This window comes from Arachis ipaensis, chromosome B03, assembly GCF_000816755.2.
Source record: "Arachis ipaensis cultivar K30076 chromosome B03, Araip1.1, whole genome shotgun sequence".
NCBI lineage: Eukaryota > Viridiplantae > Streptophyta > Magnoliopsida > Fabales > Fabaceae > Arachis > Arachis ipaensis.
The window spans coordinates 34,949,219-34,969,244 of NC_029787.2; the positions used below are offsets into that span (position 1 = coordinate 34,949,219).

General features: G+C 39.7%; 5 protein-coding genes across 7 annotated transcripts in view; 1 reads left to right on the forward strand and 4 right to left on the reverse strand.

Moving 5' to 3' along the window:
* On the forward strand, positions 2,663-3,178 carry LOC107632933. The gene has a single exon (XM_016336577.1). The coding sequence runs from the start codon at positions 2,663-2,665 to the stop codon at positions 3,176-3,178; it is 516 nt and encodes a 171-aa protein (XP_016192063.1).
* Positions 3,409-4,347, reverse strand: LOC110269430. Its single transcript, XM_021117255.1, has 3 exons — positions 3,960-4,347; positions 3,745-3,867; positions 3,409-3,578 (listed from the first exon to the last, which is right to left on the reverse strand). The coding sequence occupies exons 1-3, from the start codon at positions 4,303-4,305 to the stop codon at positions 3,409-3,411; spliced, it is 639 nt and encodes a 212-aa protein (XP_020972914.1). The 5' UTR covers positions 4,306-4,347.
* LOC107632935 (protein FAR1-RELATED SEQUENCE 9-like) lies at positions 14,067-14,726 on the reverse strand. The gene has a single exon (XM_016336579.1). It carries the CDS (start codon positions 14,724-14,726, stop codon positions 14,067-14,069), a length of 660 nt encoding a protein of 219 aa, XP_016192065.1.
* LOC110269431 (protein FAR1-RELATED SEQUENCE 5-like) lies at positions 15,348-15,914 on the reverse strand. The gene has a single exon (XM_021117256.1). The coding sequence runs from the start codon at positions 15,912-15,914 to the stop codon at positions 15,348-15,350; it is 567 nt and encodes a 188-aa protein (XP_020972915.1).
* Positions 17,846-20,026, reverse strand: part of LOC107630280 (NADPH:adrenodoxin oxidoreductase, mitochondrial) — a 7,082-nt gene continuing 4,901 nt past the window's right edge. Inside the window, exons 8-14 of one of the 3 annotated variants that reach the window (XM_016333379.2) lie at positions 19,866-19,939; positions 19,580-19,641; positions 19,192-19,387; positions 18,998-19,058; positions 18,682-18,749; positions 18,367-18,512; positions 17,846-18,186 (exon numbers count right to left, since the gene is read on the reverse strand). In XM_016333379.2, coding sequence (XP_016188865.1) covers positions 17,953-18,186; positions 18,367-18,512; positions 18,682-18,749; positions 18,998-19,058; positions 19,192-19,387; positions 19,580-19,641; positions 19,866-19,939 — 841 coding nt within the window. In that variant the 3' untranslated portion in view covers positions 17,846-17,952. Of the gene's footprint in view, positions 18,187-18,266; positions 18,513-18,625; positions 18,750-18,997; positions 19,059-19,191; positions 19,388-19,579; positions 19,642-19,865; positions 19,940-20,026 lie in introns of those variants that run through there. The other 2 variants (XM_021118725.1, XM_021118726.1) reach the window with 2 other exon arrangements.

Genomic DNA, 20,026 nt, shown 5'->3' on the forward strand with positions numbered 1-20,026 from the left:
ATTTACATGTTGATTTAGAGAGGATTGGGTAGAACTCATCATGAATTTTTGTATAAATCCGAAAATGAAGTCGCACGGTCCGAGTTGTATTTTTTAAATTTAATATGAATCAGCTCTCCCTAATCGGTGGGTCCGATTTATGGATATTGTATATATAAAAGTGTGTAGCTCGTAGAAGAGATCATCAGATCCCGTCTTCTTCTTCATCTTGCTCGGCTTCTTCCTCTGGTTTCTTCCATTTATGTTTTTCTCCTTGGTATGTAGCCCAAAAATCTAGTAGTGTAGTTTCTGTTCTTATTTAGTAGAGTGAGATAAATGAATGACAGAGTTCTTTTAAAAGTGTATTATTTTGGTCAGGTTTTGTTACAAACATCTAAAGGAGTAAAATTCATTTGTGAAAATCCATTAGATGTTGTTATTCCCTTTACAATCTCATTTGAAGAGCTCAAAGGTGTGATCTGTGAGAAGATAGATTCTGAGATGTCAAGGAAAATATCATGTATTTTATACAGATATCCCATACCGGTGTTTGGTGGATTCGTCCAATTTCAAACCAAATATGTAACGGACGAAGTGAGTTTGCAAGAGATAATGTTTTCAATGTATATTGAAAGTCATGCTCAAATCTCGTTCATCGAGTTGTACGTTGAGTTCGAACAATCTGAGGCCGACCGAAATATTGTACGCGAAGATTACAATAGTGACAGTGAAGAAGAGTTCGAAAGCAATTATGAAGTTGTTGGTCCAGACAGTGATGAAGATCAAGGTGACGGCATCATGGCTCCAAATGTGACAGACGAGGCAATTGCACTCGCAAATGAAGTGCCGTGTGAGGAGCCATCTTTCATGCGAGTTTTAGATTTGGAACCTATGCATGTTCCGGAGTTTTCGGAATATATGAGTGCAGTACGTGGTTGCCTATATTTATAAATAGGATTAGAAGCTTGTAATAATTTAGATTGATTGATGGACCAAATAGTTAAGTGAAGTGTGAAATTATACTCAACTAGCATTTGTTTATCGGTTTATTTAGTTAAGTTTAAGATAATAATGTTGTTAGTTAGTTATTGATTTAGTTAAAAAAATTAGTATTTATTAATCAGTATTTAATTATGTGTTTATGTTGTTATTTTGTTTAGAATGAGATAATAACCAGATGCACAGTTTATTTATATCATAATTGATTCTGTAAGTATTGATTTACTTTTTCATTTATTAAATATTCGTGTATTAAGTATTTTCTGTTCGAATGCCTTCGCCACAGAAATTTCTATTGTCGCAGATGGTGAATTTGCCGTTGGGATGGAATTCAGTTCCAGGGAAGTTGTTATTAAGGAGATGAAAGAGTATACCATCCGAAGAAGTGTAGACTACCGGGTGTATGAGTCGGAGCCGTTGACATTTTATGCCAAGTGTACATAGTATGGGTCAGGGTGTGATTGGCTTGTCAGGGTTAGCATGATCAGCAGAAAGTACTGTTAGGTTATAAGGAGGTATAATGGTAATCACACCTGTACCAGAGCCACCATTTCTTAGGATCATTCTAAGCTGGATTCGATCACAATTGCAAAAGCCATCAAGCCGTTGGTTGAGGCTGACCCCTCGTTAAAGGTAAAATCAGTTATTGCCGAAGTGCAATCGAAGTTCAACTACACCGTCAATTATCGGAAAGCATGGTTGGCTAAGCAAAAGGCAGTAGAAAAAATATATGGAGGTTGGGAAGCATCGTACGAAGCATTGCCTATATGGTTTGAGGCCATCTGTCATAAGGAGCCATCAACTGTCGTCTATTTTGATACTATGCCTGCATATCAAGGCGATGACTTGGTGACTGATATTCGGGTATTGCATCGAGTATTTTGGAGTTATTACCCCTGCATTAGAGAATTCAGACATTGTAAGTCAATTGTCTAAGTGGATGGGATTCACTTGTACAAAAAGTATAAGGATTGTCTGTTAGTGGCAGTTTCACAGGATGGCAACAACAATATCGTCCTAATTACATTTGCTATTATGGAGGGAGAGACTTTTGATGTGTGGCATTTTTTTCTTAGTAACCTGCGACAACATGTTGTCACTCGGGATGGTGTGGGGCTAATATCCGTCCGACACTAATCCATCAATGTAGTTGTGGCACGCAGTAACGGAGCTTGGTCACCTCCCAGAACTTTCCACATGTTTTGCATCAGGCATATAGAGTCGAATTTTTTTAGAAAATTTAAGGCACCGTACCTACGAAAACTGGTCGTCAATATAGGTAACGTTGAGTAATTCTAAGTTCGTTGCTAACAGAGTTACCTTCAACAAGTGTTTGTCATCCATATTTTTATGATTTTTTTTTGTTATCGTGCAGGTTATTCGCAGACGGTGCGTGAGTACGAAGTGCGTTACCAGCATTTACGAGAACGGGGCGAGGCTTACATTAACTAGTTAGACCGAATTTTCCGCGAACAGTATGCGTTGGCATTTGATGGTAGCTACCGATGGGGCCATATGACGACGAACCTAGTGGAATGCATCAACTCAGTGTTGAAGGGTGCACGCAATCTCCTCATCACTGCTCTTGTCAAGGCAACATTCTACAGGCTTAATGAGTTGTTCACTCGAAAAAGAGCCGAGGCGGAAGCATAGATTAATGCTGTGCATGTTTTTTTCTGAGATCATGACCTCAAAGTTCCATGCAAACCAGCTAGCATCAGGAAATATCCAGGTCAGTTGCTTCGACTGGCAGAATGAGGTCTTTGAGGTGCGTGAGATGCCAAGTGGACTGGAATATGCCGTCGACCTCCGTCGACAACGATGTGACTGTGGTGAGTTCCAGGTAGACCGGATTCCTTGTCGACATGTATTTGCATGTTGTGCAAATCAACGACTAGATTGGCAAGCGTATGTGCATGATGTGTATAAGATGGACCAAGTTCAGCGGGTCTACCGAACTAGGTTTAGGCCACTGGGGAATCCTACTACATGGCCCGCTTACAACGGGCCTCGATTCGTACCGAATCCATTCCTGAGACGCGTTACCAAAGGTCGCCCCAAGATGACGTGCTTCTTGAATGATATGGACACGCGAATGTTACGTCATCCCAGGCGATGTAGGCAATGTGGGGTTGAGGGACACAGTCATAGTAGATGCCGTCAGTCAGCTGGTGCAAATGCCGACGGAGATGCTCAGTAGATTCATACATTATGATATCTGAAATATTGTAACCTATGTTAATCTACCCTGTGACAAATGCGACTTTATGTATTATCCAAACATTCCTCCATATTATGATATTTGAAACATTATGTTATGATATCTGAAACATTATAACTATAGCAACTAGTCCATGACATAGATAGTAATTATACATAGAACAGTTAATTAATACATAAAGAAGTTAACTGATACATAGAAAATGTTAACTACACAACAACTATTTTTTTCATTGCCCACTTTACATCTTTCACAAGATTTTTGCACTTCTTGGCGGCTTTTTTGAACATAGAAGAAGTGTATCGACTAGCGCTACGACGTGGTGGATCAACCCTGAGATTGTAACCTTTGCCTGTCTCATCTGGAGTACGTGCCTCACCTGTATACAATTTAATTAAACAAGTACCTAAAGTAATCAAACCAGCAAAGATACCACATATGAATAATAATAAGTTCTACAAACCAACCAAGTATATCATATAGTCAACTGAATCACAATATAATCAACCCATTAAACAAGTAAAGCAATGTATAAAATATAATACCATCATTACGGGATTCTTCATCCTCATCGGACTCCTCTATTTCATCCTCCTCATCCTCGTCCTCATCGTCCGATTCATCTACTAGATACCCATCAGTCTCTTGTTCAAGTGTGTTAGCATTTTCTTCAATGAGATCCATTTAAACACGATTAGGATTTTGACTATTAAGAATCCCACGATCACCATCACTCCTACTTGAGTCAACAGATACAAACCCTCCAGAAGCACCCGACGAAGTGCGGCACGAATGCCACGCATCCAAGGAATACCTACCCGCCATAAAGTAATCAGGCTGCTGGGCATATTGTGATTGTCCTGCATCTGCAGCCATGAAACCAAGCAACTGGCTAAAAGAAGCTCCTTCTCATGAGTCAAACTGTGGCATACCCCAATATTGCTGACGTATTGGGTACGATGGGGTAAATTGTGTTTGAGGTACATATTGGCTTGAGGACATAGGTTGTTCTTGTAGAAGTGGGTTTGGAGGTGGAGGGGGTGGTGGAGGTGACTGTGGCTCCTGCTCTTGATTGTCAACATCCATATCCTGATTACCTTCATCATTCTCTTGAACCACAAGATTGGACAAGTTCAAACGGTCCCCAAATTTTGTTGGTACCAGTACTTGTAAGTATCCAGGCATGGGAAGCTCAGTGAGAATGTGATTATACATGTCTGTCCATGGCATCACCCAAAATGAATGAGTCGTGGCTGTGGCCCAGTTAAGATTCTTAGGACCAATCAGGACTTCTCCGTGTGCCTTGTCTAGATTCCGTTCCTGATGAGGAACTCCCTGAACAAAACCGAACTATTGCCTATACCTATCGGTTGCATGCCACTCAATGCATTCAAAACAAACCAATGGCACCGTAGCGCTCCACAAAACTGAGTGCATGTAAATGTCTGGAGGAATTATGTCCGGATCCACGCGATCGACAGCATAAGCAACCCACACAAACTGGGAAAGATAAAGTAAACTCATGATTACAATCCACTTCACAATCACAATGACAATAACAATAACAATAACAATAAGATTAACACTAACACTAAACCCGAAGCAAATACTTCTTTAATGAAAACACACCTGGCCTTCCTGAAGATCATCCAAGGCCTTCCTAAAGTGAGCAAGCGTAAGATATCTATAGTGTCGGTCTCCACGCTCCCAGTTACGCCACCTAATATGACTTATTTCATTAACACAATTGGATTTTAAATATGAAGATACGGGGTGTCTGTAAGATAATATTACCTATTTGCAAGCGAAAAACTGCGAGGTTTCCTAGGAAGCGGCACTAGATATGGCAGGCAAATCCAAGCCCAACCGAGCAGAAGTGTTAGCGGACCATGGATCTCCTTACATTCATAACGAGATGCGCTACATGTATAGGTATGCTAGGCATACCGATCCCCAACTGTACTGTCCAATACTCCCAAAATCACGAAGCAGAGGTAGAAACTTCCAATGCATAGATGCACCAAACTTGTCCCCAAACAAGATCGTTCCGATCAACAACATAATGTGGCACTTCACGTACCTCTGTATACTATTTTCATCAGTCAACTGTAAATTTTCTTTTAGATCCCGCAGCCAGGTCAGTTTTATGCAGCTTCCTCTACAGTCCGACTTACTGGGTGCAACTCCAAAATTGTGTAAACATTTTGCCTCCAAGGCTTCAAAACTACTCATTGTCATCCTTGTGACTGTAAGACCGTCCGTCAGAAGACCAAGAATTATTGCTACATCTTCAAGCATCACAGCACATTCACCAATCAGAAGGTGAAACGTATGTGTGTCTGGGTGCCACCTTTCGATTAGAGCATTCACCAGTGCTTTCTGACATTGGACTACCCCAATCTGAGATACATGATAAAAATCAGTTAATCGTAAATTCTCCTCCACCCTATCATTCTACCGATTCGGAGGGACTGGGTGATCACATGACAACATCATTAAACTCTACAAAAACATAACAAATTATTATTAGTCAACTTGTTAACATTTACTAATTTACTACTAGAGCAACTAAAATATCAAACTCGTGCTAAACCTTTTCCTAATTACAATATTTAGTAGTTACCATGTACTAACTCACTAATTTATTAACTCTCATTAGTAAAAAATCTACACAACTAATTCAACAACACATATTAATTGAAACCACACAACTATCATAAATTATCTTACTAAATCCAACTAAAACAAATAATTCTAACTTCTAAATTTACTTAATAATCCTAAAAATTATTCATAACTAACTATTAACAATAACAACTAATACATAATTCCAATTCTTATTAAACTAATAATGCTCTTATTTAATTAACAATTCTTGATTAGTTGTTTATTTATTCACGGTTACAAAAAAACTGTTATAATATCTAAAATTATAATCTCTAAAATTAATTATAAAATTTAATTAGATAATGTATAATATGAAATTCAAGACGATCAACATCTTTAGATTTTTTTTTCTTTGGCATTTTGAGTTTCCTTCCACCATGCAAACCAAGAACCAATGGAGAAAGGAAGAAGAAGAAGGCGTGGCTGCACTTTGGTGTAAAGATGAAAGTGATATCGGATGGTGGGTGTGGGTTTAGCATGGGGTAATGTTGGGTATAAGGGCACCGTTGCAGAGAGACATCTGCGCGCGACACGTGGCTGGGGAACCACAATACGGACCATCTGTTTTCTTACCTACAACTCGGACCATCCGACAAGCTATGAGGAACTCGCATGGTCCGATTTGTGGTGTTCTGACACCACACACAGGTTAAGCACCCCTCTTCTCCATAACCGCGTCCAACCCAACATTTGCCTCCATATTGAAATTAAAAAGCGGTCTCGTGAGTTCAAGTTTTTTATTTTTCTGTTGATGCTTTGTTCTCTAAACTATTTATTATTATCTGCACATGTACCAACCATTAAATAAAGTTTCAGTTATGCTTTCTTGGGATGCTGACGCATGGGTTTTCAATAGTGAAATGGACGGTGAGGGTGTAATGAGTGAGTGAGACAAGACATTTCATCTACTAAAACTCCAGTCATCGTCACCTGGATTCGTTTCTTAAATCTGAAAGTATTTCATACACTAAGTGGAGGAGGATTTCAAAAAGCCACATGTCTCTTAGTGTAGAGGGTGAGTGTTACGTTGTATTTAGGGGACGGACCCCCGGAATATACAACACCTGGGAGGCGGCAGAGGCACATGTGAGCAGCTATCCGAGGAATCTGCATCGCCAGTATCGGAGCTTTGAAGCGAGTTGGAGAGCATGGGTTGATTACATGCACGGGCAGTGTGTGGGTGTTTCAAACAACGGCCAAGGTGTTCAGCTTTTACCACGAGCGGAGTGGGTTCTTGTTGGTGCTGCCTCTAGTTCGGCCAGCGCAAGCGACCCTATCTTCATCATGCCGTATACTTCACAGCAGATGCGGAGAGTGGTGGACTGCATCTTTGTTTTAACTCATCCTCGCATCAAGTGTCACTAGAGACACAGCCGACTTCCCCCAATGAAAGTGAATACCACCCCCCGGTTCAGACGGTATATTTTTTACGATACGGTTGGAATTTTTCTACTTTAGACTGTGAATAAAGAAATTGGGTTTATTTTTGAGTAACCGATCGTTTATTGTGGTGTTGCATTGGCGCAGCAAGTGCCATTGCGCGACTTCAACATGCAGTCACCAAGCTAGAGGGGCGTGTGTCTCAGCTAGAGGTGGAAAACAGGGAGATTTTAATGCAATTAATAGAGGCAATGGATCAGATGTCAAATTTGTTCAGAACGAAGACTCGCAGCAAGTAACAATTTCCCCCTGAAAGTCGGTTGATTCTGGTGTATGCTATGTTGGGCGATTCATAAGAATTTGACTAGTGAAAGCAATGCACATGGCCCCGCTATGTGTGAGTTCTTATTGTTGGTCTGTAAAATGTAGTTGTTACCCTTTTTTCGTTTATGTGTTTTACATCATTTGGATGCATGTTGTGTGTGTCACTGCGTTGTTCAATTGATGGAAATAGGTATTGTTAACCAGGAATGAATTGGATCTCCTTAACCTTTGTAACCTATTTGGTTCAATGATTCATTCTTGATTATTTTGAATAATACTGATTCAACCAACGAATTGTTGTTTATAAAATCTTTGTGTGCCCAGATCAACCAAGCATCCTCCATTGTAATTTTAGGCTAATTCGGATAAGAATTCCCGTTTTGAATAAATTAGTTAGATGGAGTACTCAAAAACTTGAATTCATGATGGTTTTGTTTTTGCCGCGTTAAACTGTAACTTAAATGCAGTTGATGTTGATGTCATGTTTTTCTCCGGAAAGACAACGCGGTGTTAACTAATACGCGTTTCATAGAAAGTTTTACACAAAAAAAATCTAATCAAAATTTTCACAAATGATGCGTGTAATTTGAATTTGTGGTAATTGGCAATTTAATTTTGGTAGTGCTCCGGAGTATCCAGGAAGATAAGGTTCTACAAAACATCCATAAACATTGCGCCGGAAAGAACTTATGGAAGCGTATAAATTGTACTTGAATGAGTGATGGCTGCACCAGTAGTCATTTCACCTGGGAAATAGTGAAAGCAAAGGGTGATGTGACACTGAATAGTGACTTATTCAACTGCCAAGGATGACGCTGGTTCAACTAGGGTAAGAGCAGCTCCATTGGTAGTAAATGGATGCAATTCCAATAAAAATAAACGGAGATTTTATTCTAACACATGGGATCCAAAAACCACCTGGGTGAATAGTGGAGAGAATCCATGTACTATTGACCAAGGCTAAGGATTCCTCTAAAGGGAATATGAACCAACAGCCAATAACTTTTTGCCATGTGGTAAATTATTAAAAAAAATTAAATTTTTATATTACATTACATATATGTTTAATATACGTAATTTCACACATGGCAAATGATTAAATAATTAAATTATAAATAATTATGTTAACCACTTGACAGCTTATGATGAGGTCTTGGTGGAGCTATGAGTGCATACCATTCCCCTACGGCACTAAGCGATGGGTGGGAGGATCACCTGCCCCAACGTTAAAAGGAAGTAGAGTCGACTCTTGCAATCTCAACAAATTTGTTGCCCTATATTGTTTTACAAATTAATCTCTGTGGACAAAGGGTTAAAGTTTGTGGTGTCTGCTACTACAGAAATAGAAACAGAGGTGGTGGACGATATGGACCAACAAGGAGGCAACATTATGGCTCCGGGTGGGGGAAATGACAGTGAGTATGATGGAGGCAAGGTTAACGATACGGATAAGCCAAAGGGAGCGTCTGAACATGCAACCGAGAATATGGATCATGACTCCAAAGATTCGAAGGGGGGGGGGGGAGAGGTACAAGAATTTTCTTTTCTTTTTTTTATGTGGCTTAAAATGATGTTGGTAATTGATCATAGACTTACAACCAATTTCTTCTGGTGGTCAGGCTACATGTATCACCGCTGCCCTTCTCTAGGTGAATGGCACGATGAAGGAGTTGAGCCAAAACCTGTTGAAGGTGCTGGATGTAAGTATTCTATTGTATTCGCCTTCATAAGATTCGTCTTCGGTCTCTATTGGACTAACCATGCAGTGAGGTTTATTTTTTCCAATGCATTAAAATTGTATTTGTCTTCTATATTTACAGACCCACATGAAGGATGTCGATCAAGTGGGAAGCCTGGCGGAGGACATGCGGCGGGGGATGGCTTTAGTTGAGGCTTGCACAGAAAGCTTTCTCCAGCCCGGCAACGGTGGTGGATCCGACGTACCAACGGCCACCGCTGGAGTAACTCTGACCCGCGAAAAAAGCATTGTTTCGGAGCACACAGTTACACCGCCACCACCCAAATCGGGTGTGATGCTCGAAGCAAACTCCACACCTGGCTCTAGCCCCATTGTGCCTATTCCCGTTGAGCAGGATCAACACTACATCCCAAGCCTACATGGAGTGTGGTCGAACGATACTATAATGCTGGGCTCTATGATCCAGTTGGATGCAGCCAAATCAATGCATCCCACCATGACAACCAGGAGCACATTGCGGTTGGGTGGCTCTTGGGTTGACCCACAGGATAACAATCCAGCCAAACTGAAGAGAACTCAGTTTGCGGTAACGGTCTTCAACTTAATCGTCTTCTACGATGAACATGTATCTAGTTAAGATTATTTGCATCGTTATTGGTTAACTAATGACTCTTCAATTTGTTTGGTTAGGAGAGATTTGGAGATGGCATTGTGAGTTCCGGAAGTCCAGGTCGAGGCTACCATAGCCCATCCAAGATCCTGAAGTTGACCCTTTTAACTCCGGAAGAGATGAAGAAATCTGGAAAGATGAGAAGGGCACCCTGTGAGAGTGCATCTCCGATGTCATCCACTACGGTCGGTGTGACGTTCCCTTCTGTAAGTCGTTCTTGACGTTGGTTGTCATGTTATCGTTACCGGATGATTTTGATTGTACAAACAAATGTCGGCTAACCAAGTCTAGTATATAATACAGTTTATTCGTGCGAAGTTCAAGATCAACAAAGGGATGAAATATTGTATCGATGAAGCCCAATCCATTGCCTATATATTTGGAGAATCCATGAACCCTAGTGAAACGTTGTTCAAGAGAGGTGACATGAAGCTACAGAGGTAAGATTTCTACTGCCTGCAGCCGGGACAAGAACCATCTGCGTATGTTATGCAGCTCATGGCATATAAAACATCATGGACCCAGTCCCAGCTTGAGCAACGAACTGTGTGGTCACTCCCGCTACATTTCTCGGTGAGCATCCCGACTTAGTGGTTGGTTATGGTTATCAAGTTAATTATTTTTTCCAAATGTTGTTTTTTTCAACGTTGTTGTCTATTCCACTCCAGGAATTCGTACTGGATCCAGACATAGATGACTCTCAGGTGGCTGCCTTCTTCTTTCGGGATTGGCTACCAAGACCAGCAGCACTAAGATATGTTAGCATTTTGCCTTGAAGCTTCTATCCATCTGCATTCCGAGTGTCAATTTTCTTAGTTGGAACAGGAATAACGTTCTCTATGTTTCTTGCAGATCTATGTCCAAATGGCTGACAAAGTAGATATTATTGGAGAGGGTCACTTCTACCTGGTTATTGTGGACATCAACTGTGGGAAGATGTGACTTATGGATTGCTATCCGACTGATGATTCAATCATAAGACAGAAATACACTGCCAAAGCTGTGGTGAGTTTTCCTAAACCGGGAACTATAGCTGGCTACGTTACTTGCATGTTCATGGTATCTGCATGGACCAACAATGGGATATGCTTTGGTTGTTTTTTTTTTTTTGTTCTGGGTCAGACTTTGGTGGTATCATATCTTGGGTGCGATGCATGTTGGAATTGCTAGCTTCAAAAAATCTTCAATTTTTTGTTTGAACAGGTGTGTCTTGATTTGGGCCAAATAGGAGAGCCCAATTTAGTCTACAAGAAGATAGGGTTACTATAAAATTTGATTGGGCCTACAGTATGAACCCCATTTAATTATGATGTAGTTGGTGTTACTTCTCAACTGGGTTGGGTCAATGAAAAGTAAGTAAAATAGGTGACATGCTGTTTCTATAACTTTTGAAGTGGGTTGGGCCAAATAGAGTGAGTTGGGCTATCTAGAGTGAGTACAATCTAGTCAAAATGCCGTTAATATTGCTTTGCAAAATACAGTTGGGACAATAAAAAGTAAGCCATTTTAAGTGAAATCTATTTTATAAACATGGTTTGGGCCATAAAACATTATATCAGTTTATTAACCATGCATTTAGTGTTAATTTTGACATGTATGGATTTGTTAATGTGCAAGAAAGGACTCTGGATTATATTCTGAAGGAGAAATTTCTGAATCTCAATCTCCTGGGCCGCAGGCCTCCACTAGCTGAATGGAACCCTGAGTTTGTACTTGGAATCCCTAACATGGGTAACTGGTAAGGCAGTTCTTCTAGTAAATAATAGACATGTTTTTGTTGGGGTGTATACTGGCTTTAGCCCCTGATGCTTGTCGTTTTGTTCCAGCTACAAGGACAAGCTCTAGGTGCTCCTCTGGCTTCAGATGGAGCAATACTTCACATTAAATCCGATTGGTAAAAAACGATATTCCACAATTACCTATGTACTGAAACTGCTCTTTTTTTTTTTGGGGCAACGGTAACATAACTCTAATCATGTTTGTGACAACGCAGCATAACAATATCGACCTGCTAGCTGACAAAATCCGCATTGACACTGTCCTCGGATTTGTGATTGAGCACTTTAACCAGATGCGGGATTAATTTCTCCAGAGAGCTGTCATCAACTGGAATAGCAAGCGCACCATGGCTGAAGTGCTACCTTGAAGGAAATTCGATGCTTTACATAATATTTGTAGTAGCTGATTATGGTTTAATGTATTCAAATTTTCGTCAATTTCTTGCATCTAGTCTACTAGGGTGACATATGCTCAGACTAAGTAAACTCAGTTCCTACCATTTTGAATCATGTGTTGTAGGCAATCCCATAACGTTGAAGTGTATGCCGTTAGTACTATGAAAGGCAGCAGTTCCATGTCATGGGATGCCTCCAGGCACTCTTGGTAATGCCGTATTGCATCAAACTTTGTATTTCGCATGGTTGTGTTTTTTGCTCAGTATCCACAAATGGAACTGAATCCGTTGGACACAACCCCTCTCCGAATGGTAAAATTCGAGTACTTGGCTGCACATTTTGCATTTTGATTGACAATAGTATCGTTGCATCCACTGCACCTAGTTGTAATGTTATTGAAATGTCACCTAATGAAAGTACTTTAGTCTAATGGGCTTCATCCATCTACGTATACATGTTTATGCATCTCATAATCGAGGATGTAATCTTTGCCTTATAGTTAATGCTTCCTGATTTTAAATGTGTATTTCAAACTTATTAGATATTCAATTCTTTCATTAATAATTACACATAATTTGCCTCCATATTGTAAAACTTATTCTTTTAAAGTTGATGTTGCCAAAGAACCTCATAAATTAAATAACCTCGACACAGATATCCACTATTTTTCCAATGCAAACCCAACCCCACCCATTCGGCACCACTCCATTCTACATATATAAATCAGGATGGATCCTGCTCTCGATAATACACATCAACAACTTATGTGTAATCACTCTTGAAGGTATATTATTTTCCATTCTTCATCAAAACCAGTATTTACAAATTTAATGCTGTAAACTAACATGGGTTGATAAATATTAAAGAAGTTTGATGCATACAAATAATTAATTAGTTGTTTAGAAAATCGACATGTTGTTATATATTTACATATTCCTGTCATGCAATTATTAAAAATATAATTAATTATCACAATGATGATATTCAATTCCGTAGATGACTTTGAGTCAAATTGTAATTAGTAACCCAAACCCAAAAATTAATGATCGCAGCTAAGTAGCCTGCGATGTCAAACAAAGAAACAAAGTGGTGGGACATGAAAATACGCATGAATTCATATGTAAAATGGAAGTGATGACACAAGTCCATATAATACCACCATTTTATATTGACAACCCAGTTTGAAGATGTTAAACAAATATGATTTATGAAGCTTGATGCAAATCACATTTGCATACCGTTGATTATAATGCAGTCGAAAATATGTAGCAAAGGTTTTTCCAACTGCAACATGCAAGCATGTCATTGCAAAGAGAGTGGCTGTTAAAATCTTCACACAAAAACCAAACGCCAAACCAAATCATGAATTACATATAAAAAAACTGAACTAAGCATTGAAATTTTCATTACACATCATGAATTTGCATAAACCAAATCTTCAAATGAGATACTTATCTTCATCAACCTAAAACGTCAAATGGCACCAGCAAATGGTGGGATTAATACCTAATTCAACAAGCTAGCAGCCATACAATAACAAAGAAACCCTTGCTGATCAAACTGGTACATGGTATCATGTCATACCAAAATAAGAAGCAACACACAAACTTAGATAATTTTCTTGTAAAATATAAATGTCACTCACATTCATTTCATCTGTGTAGTTACCCTCCTAGGCCACCGACGTGTTCTCCCAACCCTCCATCGCCACGGCCATGCCCCTGCACCTTTTTCTTCCGAACTCTACACACTTACTGCAACGTTGCACACGCCGAGTTTTCCCCTAGCAGTTAACCCTCGTCGGCCGCATCCCTTATGTCTCGCCCGCAACGGATCGCAAACGGATACCTTTTCTCCGCAATCAGCTATGCCAACCCTTAACCGATGCTTCTCTCTCAACGCATTACTTTGGTTTCATATCATGGATTTCATTTCAGAGTAGTCTTCAAAGTACTAGCAGGCCAACTTAATTAACTCTCTACAATCATTTAGCAAAGCTGCGTGCATGCTCATATACGCAGTATCAGGAATCTCGCCTACCTGTCCAGATGAGTCCACTGCCGGTTGCTTGGCCTTCTTCGTCCATCCTTTGCATATGGTCTTCACCGGAAGCTGAGTGATGTTCAGATAAACAAACACCCCCACCATGTGCACACAAGGAATGCCAAATGATTCCATACGCAAGCATGAGCAAGTAAATTCGTCATCCGCCTCATCCCAAGCCACACTCCAGGACTGGTCCCGGCAGTACATGGTGACCTCAAACAGGGAACACGTGCTAGTTTTCTTGCAAGATACAACTCTTACATTGCTAGACAAAAGGAGGACCTCCCGGAATAGTTCAAAAACCTCTTTCGTGTATACTGTTGCTGCGTAGCTTTCCAAGGCCTCCAACTTCGACTTAACAATGGGTTGCCCATACACAGATTTATAATCGGCGACTAACTCTCTTCTTCTCATGAACTCGAGATAGTGTTGAAAATGCTTAATAAATTCACGTAGATTATATCCGTTCCCAATAAATTTCCCAATCTGCATGTTCAATGCCTCACATCGAGACGTTGTCTTCAGCCCAGCAAAAAATTTGCCTCTAATATACGCATTAGCCCACATGCTTCCGTTCATACATATCTAGTATTCACGGGTTTTGTTGCAACCCAAACTCTTCCACAATATCGCTCTATAGGTTCTCAAACTCATCTACCTCTAAGTCACCCATCAGGCAAACTCGGAACTTGCGAAGAAACATGGGCCGGCCAATGCAGGCAGTCACATTTCGTAGCAGGTGCCAGCTGCACAGCCTGTGATGTGCATTTGGAAAGACAGCATTAATTGCATTCTTCATTGCCAAATCTCCATCGGTCAACACAGATTTCGGTTCTTGTCCTTTCATTGCCTCAAGAAATGCTCGCAACAACCAAACATAACTTTCCTCTACTTCGTTGCTGAGAATTGCACAACCGAATACCATAGTCCACATGTGATGATCCAAACCCGAAAATATTACAAGCGGACACTTGTACCTATTCCTCCCATAAGTTGCGTCGAACCCCAAAACATCCCCAAACACACTATAGTCATGTCGGCTAGTACCATCACACCAAAATATATTGTGCAGCCTCCTCTCCTCGTCCAATGAGAATTTCCAAAACATGTTTGCGTCATTCCTCTTTAGACAACACAAATACTTTAAGGCACACTCCGCATCACTCGCCCCCACTCTTCTTTGCTTCTCTATTGCATTGTAGATGTCTTTAATTTCAAATCCAACTGTCTCAAATCCCCGCATTGGGTGGCAAATGCACGAAATAAGATTGACACACGCATCCCAGCTTTTTTCATCGAGTTAATTTGATGCATGTCCCCTTCCTTGATTACTCTATGAGAACGTAACAACCCCCGGAACCTTGCATCTAGCATCTCATGGTTGTGTTCGTCACAAAACTTATCTACGAACCAACGGCCAGTGCTATGATCAACGTGAACCTTTATTTGTGCACCACACCCACATTGTGTAATTGGTCGAGGATCCATTTTCCTTTCTACCCGATGAATATGTTTGGTGTCTCTCTCACCTTGTCTCGAGCAAACAAAAATTTGCCATAAAATTTCTCCCTCCGATCCAATCTTTGTGCTTCTTCCAACCTTTGACCTCCGAATAGAAAACCCTTGAATCCGCCCATACTCATTGTAGAAGTCATAAGCTGTCTGCAAGTCCACAAACTCAAACCTCCGCATCTCCTCATATGTTAAAGAAGAAAAATCTATTCTATTAAATGATCCAATTCCGTCGACAATCATCCCGGGCTCTTGTAGCTACTCGTAATCCTCCCCATATTCAGCATCTTCTTCAATCTTCATCCACACCAACTGTCTCACCTGTCACAACCTGCCTAGCCAAAACAAGAACAATCCCAGAGTCCAAATCTTACTAAACATGCACTTCACAGCAACTCATTTATCCACTATAGCAAAAGAAAGAAACTGACACATGTTCACCTGTTCTTGGGGTCGTTGTCGAATGTTCGAAGAGACTGTGTAGCTTCCTTTTATCCCCCTAGCCTGATCCTGTAACAACCACAACATTTCAATGTCCTGCGACACAGGTCACCAACAACATCTCCAGGAATACCCCAAAAAATGGGTATCCAAATTGGTCAACAATAAGAACCCTAAACCCTAAAAAAAAATCTAGATCGTCGACAACAGCGACTTCAACCACAAAAAAAGGTCTCGAACATAAACTGATGCTAGAAAACCTACCTCATCAACGAGTTCTTCCATGGAGTAATTGTGGATGACCGAAATGTATTCGAATGGGAAAACTCTTCGTTGCTCCGTCCGCCTTCAAGAAATGTGCTCAGCACCTGTTGTGGCAACTGTGTTTTTCTTCAAATACAAACACCTCACCTGACTCAGTTTTTAATTAAATTTGAGTTGCATTTCTTAAATTGTAGTTAACATTATAATCTCTATGCCACATCACCACCAGATAGAACCTAATGCTCAGTTGCAAAATTTCAAATGAGTCCCAAAAATTTTTATAATTCAAATTTTTAATTCGGTCCGTGAAAGACCGAAAAATACTTTCCCCACCATAAAAGTTTCCGTATGTTAAACCATTCAGCCAGTTTTTAGGTTAGAGTTGTACGTAGGCTCATTCTTCTCAAGTATAATGAAACTATATTTTGACCTTAAATACCATGGCTTTCAAAACGAACTGACCAATTTAAATGAGTTAATCAGAAATTTATTATCAAACCAATTCTATTCAAGATATTAAAAAAAAAAAACAATTATAAATGAATCGATCAAAACTGAAAAAACTAATAATTTTGGTTAAACGACCTAATATTTTAGCAATTAACTGTTTAAAATAATAAAACAAAAAAATATAAATATTTCCTATATAAATATATTATTTTAAATTAAACTTTATTTAAATCTTTAAACCTTTATGTCATGGGGGGTTCGGCTATATATATATATATATTTTATGTTGGTTGCCGAAGACCTAACACAACCCTCCTCCTTTATCCGGGCTTGGGACCGGCTATTTACCGCAAGTGTAACATAGGCGGAGTTATTTAATGAAAGGTGGAAGAGCTACTTCTACGAGTTATTTAATGAGGGACAGAAGACTCTTCCGAGCCTTGGTCGATTATGCACAAAGGAAGAAGATCAAAACTTTGACTATTCGACAGAGCACAATGGCGTTGTTTGATTCATGTAGCCGACCCCACTTAGTGGGACAAGGTTTTGTTGTTGTTGTTGTTGTAAATCTTTAAACCTTTAACTCTATTGCTTCGTGACCATTTCAATTCTTATAACCTTAGTAAATAGTAAATACCCAATTTTTACAACTAGCGTGTTACTCTATCATCCATATGTAATTCAAGATCATTGTGAATTTTCTTTTCTTGTTAAATATGTTATAACTCCGCCTATGTTACACTTGCGGTACATAGCCGGTCCCAAGCCCGGATAAAGGAGGAGGGTTGTGTTAGGTCTTCGGCAACCAACATAAAAATATAGCCGAACCCCCATGACATGAAAACCTATACAACATGGTGCTTAACAAATATTTTGAAGCAAAAAAAGGGGTTACAAGTAGACAAGGGTTAGACAAATGGAAGCCAAATCTGCATTCTTCTGCGAGCAGATATCACAGCAACGATTAGCAAAACTTTGAGCTAAAAAGAATTCCTCATATTATTAACATTTTTCAAAAAAACTAAAAGTTTACAACAAATAAGAGGATGACTTCCGCAACAAGTGCGTATCATGAAATCCTTTCAATTATTTTGTGTTCCTGGTATAAGATGTATAAAAAATCAAGTCATTCTAGGGCAGCTTTGTGTAGCTCATCCCAGGTGGAGAGTTTCTCCCTAGGCTTGTTCCTTGAACTTCCAAGCCTCTTTTCTTCGGAGTCTATCTTTTCCCAATCACTGAATGAAACTATCCTCACATCTCTATCTTGTAGTAGCTGGAGAAGACCCTCTCTGCCCGGTTTTGGTAAGGCAGCTGATGAAATCAACATTCCTTTTTCAATGTCTTCTGATATACTCAAAACCTACAAATAGAAGTAAAATCAATTTTATGCTTGGTGTTATTCAACATGTTTTCTTACATGCTATGAAGTATTGCAATTACCAAGTCATCATAGTGTGACTGATTTTGTTGTTATCTTACTACTACGGTCAGTTAAAGTGTCCTTAGGAATAATATGAATGGAAAACCAAGACACACGTACAGTTTCTTCAGCACAATGCAGGTTTGTGGCCACAATTCCAGTTGGTCCTCGCTTCAGCCAACCACAAACATACAAGCCCTCTTCAAGAAGTGTCGGATCCCCTGACGTGTCACTCAACACTCGACCCCTAAAATTTGGAACTATACCTGAAATGTTAGAAATGTACAACCATGAGGCCCTGTCAGATGACACGACACGTACACCAAGGAACAAGTTTTCCTTGACTAGTATCTGAAAGATACCAAAACGAAATGTGTACCACACGTATTGACAGAGTAGAAGTGAATGGATCCGAAGCATTAATTGTTTTTCTACCTTTCTTATAATCAAAAGGTAAGCCATCAACTGGTACTGATTTGTAACCAATGCTCTTAAGTACCAACCTACAAAATGTCAGAAGGTTGCAATGTATGCAGTGAGTACTCTCCAATTTGTTTGATAGCAATCATTTATTTGCAGAGCATAATATCAATCTCTTTCAATCTATGGAGGATATGAAGTATTGTAAGTTTGTAACCAATGGATATTTCATTACAATGAAACCAGTAGAAAAGATTTCATGCAAAGCAAACAATTTTCACAACGAGGAACCCAAGTATTTTTATATGATTTCCCGGTTATAGGATAATACCCGCATTTTATATCTTCAAATTCTCCAGTGCCGATGGCTATCTGTTTTCCAGGGCCATCACCTGCAAAACAAAGTCAACTAATTAAATATTTAAAAGCAATTCATTGCACAACAGATAGTTTAATGGCTTAGTAAGGCTTCGAGTAAGACTTATTACCAGCATTCTAGAAGAGCCCAGCAGAAACAAAAATTACCTTTAAGAACTGTCTTTTCAAAGTGCACACCAGAAACATGGCCAGTTCTGTCTTCTGACTCCTGAAAACTATCTGGCTTACGGAAGAAGACAAAATGAAGTTCACGTTGGTTCAAACCAGCAGTTCTGGGTTTGGCGGCGGCCTTAGATAGCAATTCATGAACTCTCCTCTTTATTCTGTTGCTTTTTAGTTCTTCCTTCACCAAGTGACAACATTAAGACATAGATAGCATCAAAAGGAATCCAAGTCTTCAAACACACTACAGCAATTATTGGGAAATAATTCTAATACCGACAACCATAAAAGTGGCAACAAAACCGAAATGCTTTTATTTCCCCCTGATATGGAAAAATAGTGATCAATTAACAAAATGTGATGCATTGTATACCTCATCGGCTGGTGTTAAACGTAGATCCACTTCCTGTATGGATATATCAACGTTACGAATACCTATAAATGGATACCAAACCTCCAGTTAAGTCTCAGGTGGAAGAGCACAAAATGTAGTCTTTATGTTCTGAAATGGTTTAAAATCACAGACTTATGATAATCTATAAATGTTTTTCTTTTATTACAAGAGTTCTGCTAAGAGCGTTTTCTAAGGTGTTTTGGGTTCAGAATTTTGAAAACTGAATTGTGAAATGAACTCGTGCATGAAGGGATGCAAAAGTTACCAAGAATCTCCCGCAGTTCTTTTGCAGTGCAAGCCGCTTGGGCAGGACCACGTCTTCCGACCAAATAGACCTTCCTGCAATATTTGCTTATGTTACAGATTCGTCTCTCTCTTTTTGGGGTTTTTTTTTTTTTTTTTTGGGGGGGGGGGGGGGGGCGGGAA

What these genes read in the sequence shown, in the direction of transcription:
- LOC110269430 (XM_021117255.1), bottom strand. Translation starts at nt 4,305, where the DNA reads ATGATGAAGGTAATCAGGATATGGATGTTGACAATCAAGAGCAGGAGC. An exon ending in TCGTCGGGTGCTTCTGGAGG is followed by an intron (nt 3,868 to 3,959) that starts GTTTGTATCTGT and finishes ATCTCATTGAAG; the next exon opens with AAAATGCTAACACACTTGAA. An exon ending in TGAAGAATCCCGTAATGATG is followed by an intron (nt 3,579 to 3,744) that starts GTATTATATTTT and finishes AATTGTATACAG; the next exon opens with GTGAGGCACGTACTCCAGAT.
- LOC107632935 (XM_016336579.1), bottom strand. Translation starts at nt 14,726, where the DNA reads ATGTGGGCTAATGCGTATATTAGAGGCAAATTTTTTGCTGGGCTGAAG.
- LOC107632933 (XM_016336577.1), top strand. Translation starts at nt 2,663, where the DNA reads ATGACCTCAAAGTTCCATGCAAACCAGCTAGCATCAGGAAATATCCAG.
- LOC110269431 (XM_021117256.1), bottom strand. Translation starts at nt 15,914, where the DNA reads ATGATTGTCGACGGAATTGGATCATTTAATAGAATAGATTTTTCTTCT.